This window comes from Haplochromis burtoni, unplaced genomic scaffold (genome assembly GCF_018398535.1).
Source record: "Haplochromis burtoni strain Fernald_Lab_line unplaced genomic scaffold, NCSU_Asbu1 Contig_37, whole genome shotgun sequence".
NCBI classification, from domain to species: domain Eukaryota; kingdom Metazoa; phylum Chordata; class Actinopteri; order Cichliformes; family Cichlidae; genus Haplochromis; species Haplochromis burtoni.
In genome coordinates this window covers 515,819-537,534 of record NW_024582398.1, presented here as the reverse complement: position 1 = coordinate 537,534, position 21,716 = coordinate 515,819, and the positions used below count along the sequence as shown (strand labels likewise).

Below are 21,716 nucleotides of genomic sequence, written 5' to 3'. Positions count from 1 at the left end.
AGCCTGAGTCACTTTGCATTAATTCTGCAATGGCTTGACGAAAACAAAAAGCAGACCAGTACAGGCTTTGGATGGAGCCAAGTGAGCCATGCAGGCTTGTGGGACCTCATTGCCAGGATGATGTCACCACACCTGCCTGTGGGCCTGAATTATGTGAACAGCAGCAAGGACATCACGGCTGTCCAATAAGGTCATTATTTCTTCTCCTGAAGACCTGTCACCAACACGTTTCCTGTGGGATTTCTTTTACATGAGGAATGCCAATGTCAAAGTGTCCGGCCAAAGAAATGCGATTAAACGATGATCAATTTAAGTACAGTCAATGGGATTTATATTCATTACTACAGAGGCTTGGGCAGCAAGGATTAGTCACTCAGTTTTGTACAATCATACAAATTTTGATTGGTTAAAAAGAAATTCCTGTTTCTGGTATCACATATCTGATTTAATGTTTTGATTTGATACACATGTTGATGGTCTTCGCCACACACACACATATTTAATTCTTTATGTGTGTGTGGAAAAACCCAGCTCATGAGGAAGTTTTCAAGGCTCTCCCTGATTCTGTCATAATGATGTCATCAGAGTTATCCCCCTGTCAGGCTTACGAGAAGTGTAGGGACATTTTTGATGTCACAGCTGTTTGCTTTTACATTGTTATGTCACGCCACTCAGGAACGCCTATTCTCTTGTGTTGCTTGGGCCTAATTGCTAATGAGGTGTGAATAAAGGCATGCCTGAGGCTGATTTTAAGGAGACAACACCTTTTGCCTTTATGCTCTTTTGGATACCAACGTTTTACCTTTGCTTAGTGAATAATTTAAAATAAAAACCACTTTTGAACCTAAATATTTCACAAACTACTGACCTACTGAGATTTCGCCACACAGAAGTAAGAGGAAAATGGTTGGACTGGAGAAGGACTACAGAAACATAACAATATCAGGTCCCACTCCTGTCAGCTAAGAACAAAAAACTGAGGCTACAGTTTGCACAGACTTGCTAAAATTGGACAATAGAGGGTTGGAAAAATATTGTCAGTCAGAATTTGGTGTAAACATAAAAAAAATAATCCATTGTGGAGATCAGGGAAATTATTTTAATGCTATTGTCCAGATTAATAATATAATCTACAGTATTGATATTGCATTCAGATGTTTAAACAGTGTGTGTCTTTCAGAAAGACTAAAGCCACAGGCTGACAGGAAATTGCAGGTTTGCAGAGTGTGCCTTTTGCAGAACTGAAACCGAAAGCAGAGTCTAAGTGCAGGTTATTCTGAGGATTACATGTAAGGATGAGCCTCTGTTCTGGTGAAAGGTCAGAAGAGCAAAAGGTGAGATGAGAGAGCATTTGAGGACGACATATACACACACACACACTCAGTTAGAGAGAATCATTTATAAGTGAGAGGTTAGTTATGTTTGCTCGCAACTGCGAAAGAGGAACAGTTTCTTGTTGTCTCTGCAAAAAGAGGAACAGTTTCTTGCAGGATGAGTGTCTGGTGTTCTAGACGAGAAGTGGAAGTCAGAAGGGACAGGAAGCACCTGGCGTGGAGACGGAGACAATGTTCTTTTTATCTGTGTTAAAAGTCATTGTGGTTTTGATCTGACCTATGTCTGACGTTGAGGGGGCCTCATTAAATTCAAGCCCTGATGGTATAAAATATCTGTTTATGCTTTGATTAAGTCGGAGATCAGCCCTGTCTGCGAACGGAGCTGGTCTTCCCACGCGTGTATTTCATTAAAATCAATTGTTTGACCAAGCTCTTGGACCATGGTTGGTTGTACTCTCCTTCCTCAATGTTTGAACCCTAACACCATCCTGCCCTGTATAAGTACTTCAGGCTGCTGCAGGCGATGTTATACTGTGAACAGTATGTCTTAGCACACTTTGGGCCTCTTGAAGCCAACTGAGCATTGTTTCAGTGCCTCAGCCTAATTATTGCTGCTGACCATTTCACCAGTTTATGACCACAGGGTACCCACCATTGAATTGAACTGAATCTGCTGCTATCAGGATAGCGAGTCAAGTCACAAAACTTCAAACTGGTTTCTTATTCACTGTACTCAAGTGGTCTCCACAGTCTCCAGAGCTCCTTTGGGATGTGGTGGAACAGTAGATTCACATCACAGATGTACAGCTGACAAACCTGCAGCAACTGTCTGATGCCATCATGGACCAAAATTTCTGAAGAATGCTTCCAGCAGCTTGTTGAATCTATGCTACAAAGAATTTAAGGCAGTTCTGAAAGCAAGAGGGGGTCAAATCTAGTACTAGCAAGGCGTACCTAACAAAGTGACCAGTGAGTGTCTATTATTGGGGCCTAATTTAAAACATAATGAAGCAATGAAAACACAGTGACAGACAGCATCTGATACCAGCTACTTTAAAACAGAGGTGCTGGATCGTTTTTATTTAACTTAAGCATATTAGATTACAAATGTATTATTTTAGTTGAAAGGTGCAAAGAAAAAAAAATCCCACACTCCGTATTTACAGAGGAGAACTTCAAGTGTAAGAAAATACAGTGATAAATAGCAAATCTGTTACTGTTCCCATTAAAAATGGATTGTCAAATACATTCTCTCATAAATCTTCATATCACAATCTTTACATATTCTGCGTCACATTATTCCGATTTAACCATTTATTTCTCTGACATGTATAATAGTTTAAAACATACCCAGCACTGGGGACAGAAGTAGAGAGAGGTGGCGTCCAATTAATATGCTTGCTTTAGGGACATTCACCATTGTTACTTGTTCCTTTGCTCTCTTAATGTCTCTACAGATTAAAAAGTAAAACAGTAAAACATTTCAAAAACTGGATAATCTAATATGGTGTAAAAGGTGTAACAAAATAAAATCTCTTAGTTTTCAATAATCTTTCTGGACTTCTTGTTTTTTTTTTAAGGTTAGTTATGTTTAGCATGCGCTGCTACACAAAAATGAAGATTTACCAGCAATTTAAGCTCCGCTCTTCCGTCACAGCTGAGAAAATCACTCTCGTAAATGAGCAAAGATGTAGGAGCTGTACAGCAAGTGAGGCTTGACTGTGTCGCCTTCATATAATTGTTTCTCTCTGAGTGAAACCAACACAAATTGCACAGAGAAGCCTTTCACACTAAACCACATTTGCCAGTGCAAGTTTTGTCAGTAATGTAAGTCCGTGTTAACTGTCAGCAGAGCACGCCATACGGCTGCGCTGTAGTGGTAGGTGCTGTGAAACTAATTTCACAGTAAATTGCATCGATACCGCCGACCTGCTTTTTGCCCGTTTCTATTCACACCCTCATATTTGACCACTTCTTGGACTAAAAACCTCCCGCCCTCACTCATCTTTCTTTCCTCTGTTAGGACAAAAGTATCTTTGCAGCATAGAGCAGCAGCCCACCCAAACCTGCAGTGGCAACAATGGCAATGACCCTGACTAGGAGGAAGTCCATAGAGTCCTCTAGCTTTGTGTGGAGCCGCAGGACCTGCCGGTGGGTGTCCTCCCGGCCGCCTGAATTCTCAATAACATGATTGGCCAAGCCACGCTTTTCATTGAGCGGCATTTGCGCGGCCACACGCTGCTCAGCCTGCTCCTGGGTCAGGCCGTCCCTCTGCATCAAGCGCGAAAGCTGAGTGGCAGGGTCACTGAAAGGGAACAGACGATGGAGGTTATTTATGGTGCATTCATTGTGCCTTGTTAAAAAAGGTCCACTGGCAGTGAATCACATCAACAGGAAGCAGAAAAAGCTGGTTTTAAAGGCCACTTACTGTCAAAAACAAACAAAAATGTTTAACGACTTCAAAAATTAATACTGTTAACAGCCCCAAAACGAGACTCTAAGGTAACAGGAAAAAACGAGCAGTGTGCTTACCAGTAAACTACAACAGTGTGGTTCAGAAACCGAGTGAGCCGTCTGGTTTCAAAGAGAAGCGGCACATCCAGAACCACGTAGCGGTACCCTAGTGAGAGAGAAAGAAGTCAACATTACAGACTGTATGTAAAAGATGGACATAGCACTCTTAATACTAAGCTACTGTGTAGAAGGCAACAGTAGCTATTGAGTGTTTAACCTCTCCATATTTTTCCCATAGTATAGTTTTATCTTTGTTTTTAAAATCGGCCACTCTGCTGCCAGTACACTTAACCTTGTGTTAATCTGGCTCCATGTGACAACAGTGTTTACAACTATGACCCTTCAAGTAACAATAAGAGACAAAGAAAAGAACAAAAACCATGAGAGTATTGCTATAAACACAAAGTTTTATGGGTGCAAACAGCAACGTTAAGTAAAGGCGCCAACTTGTTTCTTTCTTGTTTTTTATTACGAGCCTGACAAAAGTAAGAGTGAATTTCTTATGTTAGATAAATGCCTGCAGTGCAAGACATATGGACATGTGTTCATAAGTTCATGCATTTTAATCATAACCTCCATGTGCCCCAGTCTGCACAACATATAGGTGTGATGGCACTGCTTTAAGATCATATAACAAGTGATGTTTGTGAAGTTTATTTAAAGGCATGTGTGATGCCTTGAGACGCTAATAACTGAATGCACCGAGAGAGTGACATGGGTGTCTTACTGAATTCATTTTAATCATAATGTTCAAACATCTCATGCATTTGACTTGCAAATAGCAGAAAGTTTGGTCTCGCCTCTTGCGCCACCTACACTGCAAAACAGCCTTGGCTCAAATACAGCAGATAATCGTCCCTTTTTCCTTTTGTGCCAAACACGATTCCTCCCTCACCTCTGAGAAAGTAGAAGAGGATCTCTTTGAGCATTGCTTTATGAATCTCTGGGTGGGTGATGGAGTTTAGCAGCTTCCTCTTCTCCTCGCTGGCGAAGATGATTTGGCCCAGCTTCTGCCTGTCGATGTCGCCGTTCTCGAGCAGGATCCCTGGCCCAAAGTGGTGCACGATGCAGGAATAGGCACGTGTGCGCTGCTCAACAACTGCGGACAACAAAAGGAAGCTTGAATGAGTTAAACAATGTAACAGGTTCAAAATTAAAGTAAATTTATTTATGACCAGTAATCCAGCATAAAAAAATAGAGGCTGAGATGATATTCGGAACAGACTTGTCACCGAGTGTAATGGAATAATTTGCCTAATGCCTTATATTTCCCCTACATGCAGCTGTGCACTCTTCACCTAGTTCTGTGACCTTTCTATCTTCGCTGTCTAACTAAAACATCATCCCTGCAGTCAGCAGAGACATCCTTCATGATTCATGCTCTCTCTGCAAGCGCTCGTCCTAATAAGCCGGGGTTATCTGAGAGAGTGCCGCCTGAAGATGGCTTCAGCTCGATGACACCCCTGACCAGTATTTCATGTTGAATTTGTGTTCGCCGTGTCAAGAGTTTGCAGGGGAGAGATAGCCACCTACCTTTCCTGGCCACGACATCGGCATCAATAATGGGGCATCCAAGCTCCCGCAGCATTGAAGACACTGTGCTTTTCCCAGAGGCAATGCCTCCTGTCAGTCCCACCAGGTACATCTTTAAGCAAACAAACACAAAAATGCATGAAGGCAAAGTAAGTAAAGTAGTTACACTAGCGATGCACTGATATGGCCCCGTTTACAGCTGTGGGCCTATCAGAGAATAAGATGACATTTACTAATAGCAGTGGACGATGTTTATCTGCCATGTCACATTAACGTTGCACTGACTTAATGTTCAAAGATAGTCTGATTAAGGCTTTAAAAAGCTACTTATTACAAACAGCACGAACTGGAGAATAAACGCAAAGAATAAATAAAATAAATGAATAAATAAACATTGGTATTTACCCAGAGTCCCAAAATAACAAATTTACGGTCATCGTTTTTATGGCTTATGGAATAAAAGGGCCAGTTTGGGTATAACACAATTTCTGACACAGTAAGAAATTCTAGAAAGTCCATAAATGTTATGAGTAAACAAATAGTACTGTGCCACCCCTCACTTCTATTTTTTTTAGTAAAATGAAAGGTTTTTAGGCAATCTTTCTTCTAACTTCTTTAAGTAGTCTCCAGGGATAGTTCTCCAGGCCTCTTGAAGGACATTCAAAGCTCTACTTTACATGTGGGCTTTGTTTTGCTCCGTTTTCTATGAAAATGATCCTACACTGTTTCGATCATGTTGAAGGGGCTCCGGGGAGCCCAATCCATGACTGATACTGTTCCTACTCTTGTGTGTTTTTTCTATCCAGTTATGCTTTCACTGTATTGACGGTGTGTTTGTGATCATTCTTCATGTTGAAAAATGAAGCCAAGCTAAACGAGAGGTGACTTTTGCACTCTACAGTAACTTTTACATGTTAATAAACATAAAAATAGTTATTACAATCTTTATAACCAAATAACAGATATTTAATTACTGAAATATCTTTACCTCCTCATTTTAAAGGTTTTGAAGTTTCACAACACGCCCCCTGCTGTGGAATTAGATGAACTACACTCTCCATATATTACCTGGCTATGCAAAGTCAAACTGGTTTGACTGGTTCGAAAGTCAGCTTTGAGGTTATTCTCTATTAAACACCGGTCAAAAATAAAACTTTTAAAGAAACGACTCGCTCACGATTTAACACGGCAGAGAGCGGCTTCTTGTTAGTATCAGGTTGGTTTGACACAGCGATTAAAACAAACTCATGTCAGGGGAATTTTAGCTTTACCTTGTCAGAGAGAGAGAGTGTCCTTAAACCGGCTGGATATACAGCGGGAGTCCGGGCAAAGCAGAAGCACTAGAGAGGGGGGGGGCTGTTGCGTTAAACAACAACAACAACCAGGGCTGCTAACAGGCTAACACAGGTGTTAAATCAGGTCAGAAGGAGCTCAAACAACAACGACGCCATTTTTACCGGGTCCAGCTCAACACGAAAGCCAACAAATGAACTGGAGACAGCGGTGCTGCTGGAAACTGCCCTCCTTTACAGTTCACCTGTATTCTACTCACTGCTAACAACCTAGCTGCTAAGCCTGACAGGCGCTACCTCTTAATTAACCCGACATCTCATATTTCTATTAGCGTTGGTTCCGCCTCGCTTTCGTTCCCCGTCAAGCAAAACTCAGCGAGTCCATCTTTCTCCAAAATGTGTTTATTTTAAAGCAAAACACGCACCAGCATGAGTCAAAGATATCCGTGCGCTGTTTGTAGTAAATAAAAGGAAAATTAAACATTTATGGTTGAAAATTACTACAAAATACATCTTGCAAGTCCTTTCTTAAGTTTAAAGAAAATTAATCTTCTTTTGAATCCATATTTTGTTTTGGCGTCTCTGAAGAAATGTTTGAATGTTTAGATCTTTTTCCCCTGTGGATCATTTCGCCTCCATTCTCCCCTTCTTCGCGCTCCAGTCTGCCTCTTTTCACGAAATGATTTATCCTCGACTCGAGGCTCTCGCAGCACGGGCGCTCCAGGAGAGGCCGGTAATTTCTCTGCCTGCTGCCTTCTACCAGCCAGCAGTGGTTGGAGGACACAGCTCCTGTGGATGAAGAGCAGTGAGATAGTTTGTACAATGTTTTTTCACAGCAGGCATTTTGACTCATGTCAAAGCAGATAACTGGCTGGCCCAACTAGGTGCATTCCTAGATCCTAAAAAAAAAAATACTCTGATATCCTAGAAATACAGGTACATCCACTTCATTAGGTACAACTGGTTGTTAGCGCAAATATCTAATCGGCTAATCACAATGGAGCAAATCATTATATTTAGACAGATTCAAGACGCCCTGACATTTAAACAGAGCATCAGAAGCAGGAACACTGTAGTTGGTGGCAGATGAGCTGGACTGAGTTTTTAAGAAACAATTACTTTACTGGGATTTTCCAGTAGAAGTAGTCAAACCTTGAAGCAGATGGGCTACAGCAGCAGAAGCCCACACCAAGTGCCACTCCTCTCAGATAAGAACAGGAAACTGAGGGTACATTTTACATGGTGTCACTAAAACTGTACAATAGAAGATTAGATTAATGTTGTCTGATCTGATGGGTCTCGATTTCTGCTGCAACATTTGGATGTTTGGATAAGAATTTGGTGTAAACACATAAAAGCATGGATCCATCCTGCCTTCCATCAATGGTTCACACCAGTGACAGTGTCATAGTGTGGAGTATCTTTTCTAGGCACACTTTGGGACCCTTATTTAAACTCCACAGTCTTCCATGGTCACTCATCTTCTTCTGATGGTTACTTCCAGCAGGATAACACAAGAATTATGACAGTTGTGAAGGTAAAAGGAACAACATGTACCTAATAAAGTGGCCTGTAAGCTCATATCCACACACAAAACAACCGAAATGAGACGCAGAAATCATGTAAAACAAACACATGTAGACACAAAATATCCCAAACGTGACTCGATATTATCATTGTGACACTAAACAATCAGAACTGTATAAAACAGCAAAATTTAGGCAAAAAAAGAGAATAGAAATATGTACACAAATGACAAAATTTAAAAAATACAGTAAATAACCACAAAACAACTAAAATTATGCAAAACATAACTTGAGAGAAACTATTTAAATGCCTTAAAAATCTTCACTTCTCTTATCCAGCTTCTCACCTCGGTCTTCCAAGCCCTGGATCATCCCCTGCAGGACGTGGGCCTTCACCGTGCTCTGGGTCCAGTGATGCTGCAGTGCAGCCAGGACAAAGCCCCCCTCTTCACTCTCCTGCGTCCAGCTCAGGCCTTCAAAGTGGCAGTTGTACAGCACCAAAGGGTAGTCTACTGCCATGCTGAAGATGACACAGATTCATATGATAAATATATTATTTTTATTTGAATATTTTAACCACTTCTACAGCAGTCAGTTCACCTGTACTGGGGCTTCCTGGGGTTATTCTCCACATCCAGGAGCTGATTGATTATATCCGCGGCTTCCAGCTTCTGTCCAATCAACAGAAGTACAGCCATCATGCACCGTACCTGCAGCACATAAAAGGAAATAACCAAAAAATCACTACATACCACCAAACCATTCAACCTTAAACTCCATGAGATGCTGCATCTGACATCCTCTGATCCGGTTTCTCTAAATCTAAACTTTCACATTAAAAAATGTTTGCAAGAGATGAAGGGTAAAGGGAAAGCAGCGTAGAGTAACTCTCTCCTGGTACCTGGTGGTAAAGGAAGGCTAATCCTTTGATCTCAAATATGAAGAGGTCATACTGGTCTGTGCTGGAGGCATGCCGAGGCTGCGCAGGCTTGACTGTGGCTGATAAGATGGTCCTCTCGAACTGCAGGACACCGTTGCCCACGTCCATTTTACACAGGTTCCTGAAGTCATGAGTCCCCTCATATCTGCCGGAAGCAAGGAGGTTGTCAAATAAGGGCTAAGTTTTAAAGGTGTGTTTACCTTTTATGTGTTCTCCACCCACCTTTTAGCAGCTTCCGCCATCAGCACCACATCCAGAGATCCTCGGGGGAAGTAGTAGCGGTACGTGCGGGACTGACAGTTGAAGCGTGCGCTGAAACCCTCCACTACTGGTGCCCAGTCCAAGACCCTGATGTCCTGCGGCAGGACTCTGTTCAGCATCTTCACATATGGAAGCTCAGAGGTGGCAGAAGAAGCGGCTTTGGTACCGACGTCAACATTTTCAGGCAGTGTGATGCCCAAACCGGCACAAAACTGCGTGGAGCGCAAGTCGATGGTTATGACCTGCGGGGGAAAAAATTAACCACATGAAAAACTATTAATAGTATTAAGGTACAGAGTCTTTTCAGGTTAAAATGGAGGTCGATGATAAGCTGTGGTAACTCATAAAGGGGGCATCCGACAGAAGGATTATGTGAGTAAAAAATATGTATCTCTGCTAACTCACTTGGGAAAAAGCACTGACTCCTTTATCAGTGCGCCCACAGCGGTGGTAATTGGAAGCCTGGCGGTCCTGGATCAGCCGAGTCTTTAGCAGGGCTTCAAAGAGTCTGGCCTCCACAGTGTTGTCCGTGTTCTCCTGGACTGCAAACCCCTGATAGGCCCACCCCAGGTAAGCCAGCCGCAGAGCCACATGGCGCCGGGGGTGTGCAGAGAAGTCAAAAGGACGATCTTTTCCTGCTTTCTTTCTCTCCTTTTTGCTGCTGCCAGTGTTCCCATCAGATTTACAGTCTTCATTAAGGGATGGACTGGATGACATTTCAACATCTCCAGTTTCACTGCTCTCTTTCAGCTCGGACCTGAGCTTCTCCAGCTCAGCCTCCAGCTCCTTTATCCGCTGGATTAAAACATCTGACATGCTGCTTGGAAGAAAGAACAAAGGAAAGAACATTTATTTAAGAATTTACTTAAATAACTCTACAAATAATCAGCCCAGCTTATATTCAATGAAGCCTACGTAATCATCTCCTCTTAGTTTAATTCATGTCAAAGTTTCTTTAAGGGTTTTTTTTGGTCAACTGTACTACAACTGGGATTATTTTTATAAAGCGAACTGAACGCTACACAGCCTGCTAGCTAGTGAACGAAGTTAGATACGAGGGATTTAGTGGGATTAACGAGGCCGTAAATTACATTACAGTTAATCTGTGTTTTTACCTGTATTTTCAGCCTCAATGTTTTCGATTATTCTGCTCCTCTGTTAGTTTTGCTTCTGGCTGTCGGGATCACGCATGCTACTCTCCCCGCTGATAAATTTATCGGGAGGCGGACGAATTTTGCCAACGGACACATTTCCCCCCCTTCACGGGATTTCTGGGAAATGTAGTTTAGTTGCTTAAATTGTCGTCAGCCGATGACTGCCATACTTAACAGTTATTTTTATACTCCCCATGAGCGAACATACCATATATATGGGTAAAAAAAACAGGCCAGAGTTTATTTCTAAAAGCTTGTCTTACACTATTAACCGCCTGTATCTATTACAGAAAACTATTATATGTATTCAAGGTAATGGATTTTTACTTTTTCCATCCCTAGCCTTTTCTTAGCCTAAAGTGCCATGTCCTCAATCATCTTTGTTCAGCTTACGTTTAAGTTGTAAAAATGAAAATAATTTGACATTTTTCATTACTGTGGCATGGCTTTCTTTATATTATTACATACCAAATTTTGTTTTTGCTATTATTACATTTATAATGTTTAAGTCTTTGAAGTAGGTTGTGGCACTGAATTGCCTGTACCCAAACCTACTCTAAATAGGGCCCCGTTAGTCCTCGAGTCACCTGATATACAGCAGATTTTATTTGTTTGTTTGTTTTGAAATTCAATTAATCTCGAATTTTTATGAGTATAGAGCCAAATCACAACAACAGTCACCTTAAGGTGGTTTATAATTTAAGGTGAAGACCCTTAAATAATAAAGAAAAGACCCCAAACAATCAGCAAAGGCTATGATGACCCCCTATGAACAATTACTTGGTGACAGTGGGAAGGAAAAACTCAGTTTTAACAAGATCAAGGCTCAGGGAGGGACAGCTATCTGCCTGCTAAATGGTTGAGTGTTTGAGGATGACAGGACAACCATTCGAGCTATTATAGTTTTGTATATTTTTTAATAGATTGTGTTAGTTTTAGTCTTTTTAATTAAAAGTGTATGGATCACACATGCCAGGTACGATTTAGTAAAATCAGTACAGGTATTACAATAAAAACACATAACTTTTTGAAAGCATTTGAATCAAATTCTTGTAGACATCCGCACCTTGGAAATCATCTACCAGACTTGTATTAGCCTTTTTCACCCCATGTTTCAGATGAAAGATGACACAGTACTTTAATTCACAGTGACTGAGAAGCTCCTACAAAGGAACCATGCGAAATCTTCTATTTTCCTGTCCAATGCACCTTCCTTGTGATTCCTGGTTTTTTGTTTGTTTGTTTTTTGTCAGGTCAGGAGAACAGGAGTTCAAACACCAGAGGGGCGGGCATATGGCAGTTATGCCTATATTTTGTAAAGGGATCCACAGCACCGACACTTGTCTTTAGACATCACAAAGAGGTGAAAAAACACACAAAAAAAACCCCTGAAACTGAGCTGAAAGTGTGTTTCTTTCCTCCAGCTGTTTGTGAGAGTCTTTTCATTTATTTTGTATAGCAGTAGCTTCACAGGGTAAGTGGCACAGCAGTGCTGTCAGGCACAACTGTTAATTATTCCAGATGCAGAGACAGAATTGGTCGAGCTCTTGCATTAAATCACAGTCTGCTCTTTTCTACATGTCCGATTACACAATAAATGGCATGTAATCACAGTTTGGTGTTTATCTGCTGTGTCGCAAATAGTTTTTCAGGATGGCTACCAAACTAATCTGCCCTCTCTGCTCATTAAAGGGCCAATTCACCCAAAAACAAAACAAGCAAATAAAGACTGTCCATCCATAGAACTGGATCCAAAGTTTGGAAACGCTGATTCAGCTGTGAGTCATGGCCCTGGGTCAGTCGACCTTGTGTTTTGAATTCATGGTCTCTCATTTATTATTTATTATGCGATCCCAACATTGCGTAATATTTATATTATTTCTGGTAGTAATCCTCGTAGTGTGTTTAGTCTTGTTCTCTATTCTAAATTCCTTTAGAGTTTATGTGTCTCTTATTTTTTTCTTCCTCCTGTGTCAAGTTTCTTGTGAAGTTCATTTATATGTCTGTGTCCACCCTGTGTAATTATCACTTCCTATTTTACTTACTTACTAGGTGTGTTCTGTTTGCTTTTCTTTTAATTTTGCATCCTTGTCTTGTCGACTGTGATTCGGTTCACCGTGTTTTGTTCTCACCAACTGTCTCCACTGACCCGAATCACTATCCTGTGTATATACTGTCTCAGTCTCCCTTCGTCAGAGTGTCAGTCATCTTCCTCTCTTGTCTCCCAGCTCCTGTATGCCCTAGCCCTAATTCCCAGTTTAGATTCCGGTAAGTTGAAGCTTTCAGTTTTCCTTTTGTATTTTATGCTTCATTTTGTATTTTGGTTCTTAGCCTGAATAAATGTTTCACTATTAGCTCACCACCATCTGCCTCTATGTTTTCTCCTCACAAACGTCGCAATTTATGACAAACTAGCGCACTTAATTCTCGTTTTTTTTTTAAAGACATTAGACATATAGCCTGTAAAATCATTCAACCCTGGAAATGAACAGTCAAAAATATAACTAAAAGCCTAAAATGAAAGAATTCATGCCCATGATGAGTGTATGTAACCTTCTAATCACAACACACGTTTTTAATTGTTAAAAGCTAATTAAACAACACCACAAAACCCCAATGCGATCACATGTTTAATAATTATGTGCATAGTAAGCATGAATGTTAATTTAAAATAGATTTTTTCACCACTATAGCAGATCAATTTCTCTTTGTTAGATACCAGCTGCAATTATAGCAAGTATGTAGATAAGATTTTTTTCTAGACACAGTCGAGCATCCAGAGATAATAGAGCAGTGATGATGCATTAGCTGATGTTTTCGTAGTTCTTTCGCTTAATGTCCAGACACAAGCACACCCCGACTAATACTCCAAAAACCTGCAACAGGGAAAAGGTCAGAAGTTACTGGCAGCAAATGAACTCAATGGCACACCCAAGAGGTTATTTTCTTGTTCTGGAAAAAAGTAATTTTTTCTTCATTTCATCACCTGAGGCAGTCAGGATGAGACAGGCTTTATTATCATTCAAGTTATCCTCTGCTATTTAAATATTCTTTACAATGTCTGCTACTGCTGGAAACTAAATTACTAAATTAATCCAGTATACATGTTTTTATTTTTATGTAGAGACATTTGGGGTATCTTTAGATGTTTAACATTTCTGATTTTTCTTTGTCTTTTTTCCACCTAAAACAGATTAAAATTAACCTTTTGGGCTCACACTGGCTCCTGCACAGTTAATCAGTAGGTAAGTGTACTGGATTGGCATTTAAAATGATCATTTCTTACAGTAATATGACATTTACTCTTGCAATGTGAGCATTTTGCTTCACAGTTAAATGTGAGCAAGGGGAAATTGCAGAAGCTTACCTCCGTGACTCCAAGAGCAATGCAGACAGCGCCGACCCACACCAGATTTTTCAACAGGAAGACACTGATTGCCCAGAGGCAGCCCTGAGGAGGATCGCACGGTCATAAAATACAGTATTTGTTTGCAGAAAATAGATGAAAATTGCTTGGAATGATTTCCTGTCAGACCTTTTTATGTGCCTTCTCCTTGTCCTGTCCACAGCCCTCACTCTTCACCACGCAGCAGGAATCTGGCACGGCGTCGTGCTTTTCCCAGCCCGCGCTCTGGGACCAGTCGGCATAGCTGTCCGCACCACAACACTTGAACTGTAATGATAACGACACTGTGATAGTGAAGCACCAAAGCTGTATCAATCACTGGTTGTGACTATTTGTGGTTCACGATAAATATTCTTCAAGTGTTGCTTTGTAGAAAGTCAGTTTGTCTACTTAACTACTAATTTTCACACAGATGCTGAAGGCGTGTTATTTACACTTACTAGCCACTTTATTAGGTACACCTTGCTAGCATTAGGTTGGGCCTCCTTTTACCTTCAGAGTTGCCTTAATTCTTCATGGTACAGATTCATGCTGAGATGTAAGCCTTCAAACTTAAACTCCCTAAGTAATTCCAGCATTTTTCTCATTGCTGGTCTTTGTTAATTACCCTCTCACTCTTTGCAGATTGTCTTCACACTCTTATATTAAAGTTAGTCATCTTAATTTGACTGTAAACAAGAGCACTCAGATAGAGCAACTCCCCCCGAGTAGCAGGGGCAATACTAAACCTTTGATGTTTTATGCTTTTATTACAACATGCTGATGTCAGCCTGCTTTTATAACAACCATATAATATCCATAAAAAAATTGTGAGTAATATAAAATTTTTACTGATTTTCACATTTGGCGTGACCTCGGCCTTGACCTTTATCTATTTTTCACCTAAATTAAATCAGCTTTTGCTGTTAATGGCATCCAGCAATGCACAAAATCTGAGCGTGTCGTGTTGAAAACTGTGGACATTAGAAGGTGGGTACACCGTGGGTCACAATGACATGGAGATGTTCAGCAATGATACTCATTTGGTACTAAGAGGGTGAAGAAAGTATCTTCTGCTGCATTAAACCACCAAGAGCTTGAATCATTGATACAATGCAGGATGGAGCCACGCTTTCATGTTTACACCAGATTCTGACCTTACCATCTGAATGTTGCAGCAGAAATTTAAAGCAGGCATCATTTTCCCATCAAGAGAGGAAATGAAGAGTCCCTATAAGGGGTTTTTGCACTTCCTCCAATCCATCAGGTGTTTCTCAAAAATACAGAACATTACAGTAGGCTCTGCGTGTCACCTTTTCCTGAATTTTGTCAATTGCATGTCTCCTCTCAGGGCTGTAGTCGTTAATCACTTCCTGTGCTTTGGCGTTGACACCATTAGCCATATGCAGAAGGGCAGCCTACAGAGAAAATCAGATAAAATAACCAGAACAGACACTAGAACTTAGATATATTTTAAGTAATGCTACTGATATTATGACTGGAGAACCACTGCTAATGGCAAAATTTGACCTTGATCTCAAGTAGTTCCTTTCTGGTGCGATTTTAATGTCTTACCCTACTGCGAAATATGTAAAAGGCGGCTCCTGTGAGGACCTCCAAGAGGATGATCACTATCAGGATGCAGATGAACTATAGATAAAGAAAGTGAACGCTGTTAGAGATCTCCAGAACATCTCCAGTGCTCATTAAAAAAAGCTTTTGGAAAGAATCGCCACTTAATCACATTTAATTTCATTACAGTACTTACACAAGCAACCATAGATGAACTATTAAAGAATGCACCAATGTGGCCCAAGAGGGATACGAAGGCTATGATGACCCCCACTGCAATGAGGACTATAGCAATTTTAGACAAGTTGCTCCCTGTGAAGGTGCCGATATCTGAATACGTCGAGTACTGCAGCACTCCTATAGTGATGAGGGCAACCCCAGACAGCTGAAAAAGAAGTTTAACAGCAGGACAGCAATGTAGTGCTTTACATGGAAACACTAAATTAAAAGAGGGTGGTTTTGTTCATTCCTGTCAATACGACCTCATTTCAATATAAACTTACTGTCCCTATGTTAAAAAGTAAAAGCAATTTTGAGACTCCAGCAAATGAAGCAAACTTGGAACAGTGGTGAACTTTCCCAGGAGTGGCCATCCTACCAAGATTACTCCAAGAGTTCATCGACGACTCATCCAGGAGGTCACAAAAGACCCCAGAACAACATTTAAAGACCTGTAGGCTTCACTTATATTAGCTGAGCTCAAGGTTCACGATTCAGTAATAACAAAGAGACTGGGTAAAAATGGCATTCATGGAAGAAAACCACAGCTGACCACAGAGAACAGAAGAAGCACAAAGGCTCGTCTAACATTTGGCAGAAAATCTGGGTAAATATTCGGTGGATGGAAAAGACATAAGCTAAACTTTCTGGAAGGTTTGAGTCCCATTACATCTGACATAAAAATAACACAACATTTTATTTAAAAAAAAACATCACACAAGCAGTCAAACATGGTGGTGGTCTGTGATGGTCTGGGGCTTTGTTGCTACTTCAGGACCTGGACGAGAAAATCCTGAAGGAGAATTTCTGGCCATCAGTTTGTGCCCTGAAGCTCAAGAGGACTTGTGTTAGTATATGTTAGTATATGTTATTTTGTCCTTTATAATCATACGACCATTGCCTGTTATTGGATTTTTGCCCTTTGACAGCTTTGTAATTGGATTGTGTGCTCTCACTGACTGCCTACCAGTGTGTGACATCCTCATCTTCAGCGTAACACGGCGTTATTTGCATTTTAAAATTTGAATGTGTGTATTGCTGGCACAGAAAGTTATTAACCTTAATAATAGATCTCAAAAGTATGACATTTTTCTTGAAATATTTTTAAAATAGATATATTTCATAAAGGTTACTCTGTGTGGGTTACACGTCATGCACCAGTTAGTATTTAGAGCATAAAATTTCTGGAGCGTGCACAGGACACCGTGCAGGTTTATCTGGCGATGATACTGATTAGCTTCTAAATTTGTTAAAGTTCCCTTTGCTCAGCTCAGCTGCTACAACCCCACAAAACGGCTTAATATGAGTGTGTTTTGGAAATTTGGAAGGGCAAATCAAGTCTCTTGTTGCATGTGTATCTTCCCTTGGATAATCCGGCGTGCAGTCAAAGTTTCCTGGACTTCTAAAAAGATATGAGTGATTCAATTTTGGCTTTATTCTTTCGTTACCTCTACTACTCCTGCTCTTTATTGATTCTAATCTTTCCATGATATCACCAATCAGTGCTGTCAATCATCACTTCTCATCAAAATTAGATAGAAAAGATTTGCTCTATTACTCACCAAGAAGAGCGTGTTGAAGAAAATGAAACAACACTTGATGCCGAAGACACTGCACATTTTGAGGTGGTCTGAGCAAATAATAAATAAGTGAATCCAGAAGGTTGCAGACTTCCCTCAATCCAAATACGGGTCAAGTCAGGGTGAATAGAGTGCAATTCAGTGGCGAGTGTGTCATATGACCCTATGGAAATGAACCGGCAGCCCGATAGCTTTCAAGTTGATGTAGGTATCTTTTGAATGCATCAAGCCCGTCTTTGCATAGAGGCGTCACACATCAGTGAATACAAACTGCGCCGTAATATACGGTCATTTAAATACTGGGAATTTCACTCGACAAACAATCTATAAATCTAAAAGGTCGCCCCCAAATATGAAGATGTTTTGTCTTTTTAAACATTTATGTGGCAGATGTTTGCAGATGTTCTGCCTCTCTTTGTAGTTGTTTTGGGACCTTCAGGTGAAGTGCAGGATCATCTGTAACCAGTCTTCAGAGCTCTTTGATCTCTGTAGATTATTTAGATTTTATTGTGACTATTTTGTCTCATTTTGATCATTTTCTGTATGCGGTGTGTTTTGTAGTTCACAATCATAATCCATACATATCCCCTGCAATGTAGACACTGCAGTGTGAATATTATTGAAGCAGATCCATTTTCATGACTAGTATGTTTAAAATAACATGCCATAACACTAAACACTAAACAAAAAGGTGCAATTTAAGTGTTTGTTTCTGTATTCTTATTAAAATCCCAATTAAAAGAAACAAACTTTTACCACAACAATTTTTCTAAATGCTGGAATATTTTTATTCAGTATTATTCTTTTAATTTTGTTAAAGTCCAGATACAGATAAATAAAATCTGCATTTTTGTCTCAAGAAATATATATATAAGCAACTGTGATTATCTGATCTTGCTTCTTCAGGGCTCCTTCCTTCTGTTTGCGGACCAAGCTCTTTCTCACAGCTTCCCCACCAACACGTGGATCACAGGCCGCCTGGCTCGATTCACAGTGACCTCGAAATGAGAGGCAGAGATGCTTGTTGCACACTGCCAGAGTTCTCTTTGTTTCTCACATCTTTTTGTATTCTTTTCCTTCTTCCTTCCTCTTTCGTTCTTCTTTGATGTTTGCTCTTTTCCCTCTCCTGCTTTCTCAGAGCTCAGGTCAGACTGCCTCGACCTGCGAAGAACAATGCTGCATCATATTTTTCTGTTTTTCCCTTTAACCACCGGATTGCAGGCTCTTTGAACGTCTGTCTAAAGGTTTCCTTCAAGAAGCAGTAATCATTAGAGAACTAACAGAGGGTTGGCTGTCAGTCAGGAGGCAGGTTTATCTGTTGCATCACAAGTCATTTGTGTTCACTCATGCCTGTGGTTTTGTCTGCCTTCTTCTCATCACCGAGTCTCTGTCCGTGGAGCCTTATCTGCTTGTTCTTATTTGCCTGCAGGATAAAGAAGAATATTTGAGATTACTTGAGTGAAGTCTGCTTCAGTGCTGATAGTTTAGCAAAGCAGTCAATTTTCATGACTTGAAAAAGTTAAACCCAGGACTTGGATGAACTTAAATATTCTCACAGATGGATCTTAAACACCAGCGAATTTAGTTTTTCAGCAAAGTAAACAATGGCAGATTTTATCACCTCTGCAGTGCGAGGCATATAGCCACAGGGGGGCTCCATTTCCAACCATTTAACTGTAATAACACTGACATTCACTAATATTTGGACTTCCATTGCTTCGATGTCACAGAGTGATGGAGAGATGGAGTCTGCATGTCTCTGAAGGAGTTTGTGGGAACAGGACGCAAAATGATTACAACATAGTCTGCATGTCTTTGAAGGACGTCATGAGAACAGGAAGAAAAATCATTACCATAGATGGAGTAGTCAGTCAGGGACGGAGAACATCGTCCTTCCTTCTCTTTGCTTTTCCTGTTTTGAATTCCAGGGCACTTCGTCAAAAGCTTATGTGACTTCCGCTTGATAAGAATCATTAGTCAGGAATGAGCTTGGACTCTAAGGCTGTGCTGTCTTGGATATTAATGAATATTAATGAAAAATTAATGAATATACATAAGTTGTTGGACAAAGACACACTTTCTTTTAGTTTTGCCTCTGTGTGGATAATAAAAGCTACACAAGACTTTTTCAAGATGAAGGACAATGTTGCAGCCCAAGAGTTGCTCAAGGCAACAACATTCTTCAATGCCCAAGTCAGTCACCTGATCTCAACCCAGCAGAGCATATGTTTCAGTTATTAAACACACAACTGAATGCATGAAGACTCACAACCAAGCAGCAGCTGAAGGTGGCTGCAGTAAAGGCCTAACTGAGGATCTCAAGGGAAATTCATGACATTCTAGACCACAGGTGTCGAACTCCAGGCCTCGAGGGCTGGTGTCCTGCAGATTTTAGATGTGTCCTTGATCCACCACAGCTGATTTAAATGGCTAAATTACCTCCTCAATATGTCTTGAAGTTCTCCAGAGGCCTGGTAATGAACTGATCACTTGATTCAGGTGTGTTGACCTAGGGTGATATCTAAACCCTGCAGGACACCGGCCCTCGAGGCCTGGAGTTCGACACCCCTGTTCTAGACAGTCATAGACTGCCTAAAGTCTAGTATTTAAGTTTTTTTTTTTAGATCCGTAATATATTGATTTTGGGAGGGTTACATAAATCTGAAGTCTGCACTTCAGTTGCACATTGACTGCTTGAGTTAAAATCCACTGAGGTTAAATCACAAAATTGTGTCTTTTGTCCTGCAAATTATCAAGCTAACTGTATGTTGTACATTAATGATGTTATCCTATAGTAGATGGATCCATAAAGCGCATGTGCTGATTGCATTAAACAGTTTCTTTTTGATCACATATGGTTTATTTCTAAATAATATGAGATTCGATTAAGAAAGACAGAAACTTCTCTTCGTGCATGGTGTATTTTCTGTTTTTATCTTTAGATTTTAGAGAAAAGCACAGCATCTACATACATTTTAAGATATTGTAAGAATTGTAAAACTGATGCATTGCATTCCAGTACCTGCCCTTTGTCACCATCAGTACCCTGTTAATCATTCATGGGTCTGCTCCATCAATCTGTATGCTTTGAGCAGTGGAGATTTGTCCGCAGTCTGATGTAAACTGTGCGCCTCAGCCATATGGGAACACTTACAAATACCGGCCCATGTAATCGTTTCCTTACATTCTTGCACGGAGGAAGAAAAACACATTATAGGGGTTTGTTTGATGCATGTCGATAGGCTGTTGCTCAACCTGTTGTTGGTGTTGAATGCAAGGCAGAAGAAGAATTTGATTTGCTTGTTCTGATAATCATTCAGCCACAATTAGGTCAGCATCAACCGGTTTACATAACCGGTTTTATGTGAGCACATAACAGCTCTTGATGATGTACAGTAGAGATCAGGTCCCTATAGCGCTATAAAATCTGCAGCAGTAGCAGCGCTGCACATGCACAATTATGTATCAGTATTTGGGTCGTCTAGATGGGTTCATAAGGTTTTTGCACTTACATAAGAATATTACTTTTTTATAGAAATTGTATTAACATCTACTATAATATGAATCATTTTTGGTCTCAGAATTATAAATTAAACACAAGTATAGGTTAGTACCCTCAATAATAAGATACACTTTCAGAGTAGTATCAGAAAGAAAAGAAAGCCCTGAAGGCATTTAAACGAGCTTCACATGGCCGTAAGGTAGACCAGAGAAAACCAGTCTATAGCTGGCAACTGTTCAACAATAGAGAAATGAAAGCACACCTTGGAGACACACCCAACCAGCAGCTTTCCCATATAGAATTAAAGGTGTCTCATTTACAAGTGGTGCTCAGTGTGGTCACATGGTCTCTACTTTCTGTAAAAGAAAGTCAACCCCACAAACCCACAGTTACAGAGATTCACTTCAGTGACATGTTTCAATGTTGTGTGCTGCTCACCTGAGTGAATGCACAGTAGAAAAAGCTGTCCTACTGGCTCTTCTTGATTCCTGCGGGGGCTCTGGCGGTGTGGCTCCGCGGGGAAATATAAGAGAGTAAAATGGCTCAAGGAAGTTGACTGTGGGAACTATACTCATGGTTTGAGAAGAAATACTATTTATATTCATGCAGGTAAGTGTTTTTTTACTCTCCTTTGGTGTGTGTTGCTTTTAATCCTCACCTTATTGCGTTCTTTTTCTCTTCAGCTTGAGTGTTTTCTTCCTCCCACACATTTCCTAACCTCTCTTAGTGCCTCCTTTGTTTTCTGTCACATGTGTTTCTGTCTTTCCTTCTGTTCTCGGAGCAGAGGGTCAGTGGGGGCTGGACATGTGTGCTTCTAATTATCCGTCTGATAAAACTGACCTTTTTCCTGTGAACTTTGGGGCAGAGGGGGAGGCAGTGATTTCAGAGGAAAGCAGTGGCTCCT

The 21,716-nt window shown here is 40.6% G+C and overlaps 3 protein-coding genes across 5 annotated transcripts; all 3 read right to left on the bottom strand.

The window, feature by feature from the left end:
- Window positions 1-2,365: 2,365 nt before the first annotated feature.
- On the bottom strand, window positions 2,366-6,978 carry dcakd (dephospho-CoA kinase domain containing). The gene is made up of 5 exons (XM_005919630.3): window positions 6,653-6,978; window positions 5,382-5,493; window positions 4,744-4,947; window positions 3,867-3,954; window positions 2,366-3,639 (listed from the first exon to the last, which is right to left on the bottom strand). The coding sequence occupies exons 2-5, from the start codon at window positions 5,491-5,493 to the stop codon at window positions 3,354-3,356; spliced, it is 690 nt and encodes a 229-aa protein (XP_005919692.1). The 5' UTR covers window positions 6,653-6,978; the 3' UTR covers window positions 2,366-3,353.
- A 90-nt stretch (window positions 6,979-7,068) lies between these two features.
- Window positions 7,069-10,666, bottom strand: pus3 (pseudouridylate synthase 3). 2 transcript variants are annotated; one of them, XM_005919632.3, is made up of 7 exons: window positions 10,516-10,666; window positions 9,806-10,220; window positions 9,362-9,642; window positions 9,101-9,284; window positions 8,800-8,909; window positions 8,547-8,719; window positions 7,069-7,462 (listed from the first exon to the last, which is right to left on the bottom strand). In XM_005919632.3, the coding sequence occupies exons 2-7, from the start codon at window positions 10,214-10,216 to the stop codon at window positions 7,218-7,220; spliced, it is 1,404 nt and encodes a 467-aa protein (XP_005919694.1). In that variant the 5' UTR covers window positions 10,217-10,220; window positions 10,516-10,666; the 3' UTR covers window positions 7,069-7,217. The 2 variants fall into 2 exon arrangements, with proteins under 2 accessions (XP_005919694.1, XP_005919693.1); XM_005919631.3 differs by having other exon boundaries at window positions 7,071-7,462; window positions 9,806-10,217; window positions 10,516-10,665.
- Window positions 10,667-12,947: 2,281 nt separating this feature from the next.
- On the bottom strand, window positions 12,948-21,609 carry LOC102308357 (CD63 antigen-like). Of its 2 annotated transcripts, XM_042219721.1 has the most exons (10): window positions 21,471-21,609; window positions 21,251-21,323; window positions 18,932-19,321; window positions 17,293-18,733; window positions 15,708-15,896; window positions 15,515-15,589; window positions 15,253-15,357; window positions 14,090-14,227; window positions 13,922-14,005; window positions 12,948-13,430 (listed from the first exon to the last, which is right to left on the bottom strand). In XM_042219721.1, exons 4-10 carry the CDS (start codon window positions 17,347-17,349, stop codon window positions 13,359-13,361), a joined length of 720 nt encoding a protein of 239 aa, XP_042075655.1. In that variant the 5' UTR covers window positions 17,350-18,733; window positions 18,932-19,321; window positions 21,251-21,323; window positions 21,471-21,609; the 3' UTR covers window positions 12,948-13,358. The 2 variants fall into 2 exon arrangements, with proteins under 2 accessions (XP_042075655.1, XP_014188249.2); XM_014332763.2 differs by lacking the exon at window positions 18,932-19,321.
- Between the last annotated feature and the right edge of the window lie 107 nt (window positions 21,610-21,716).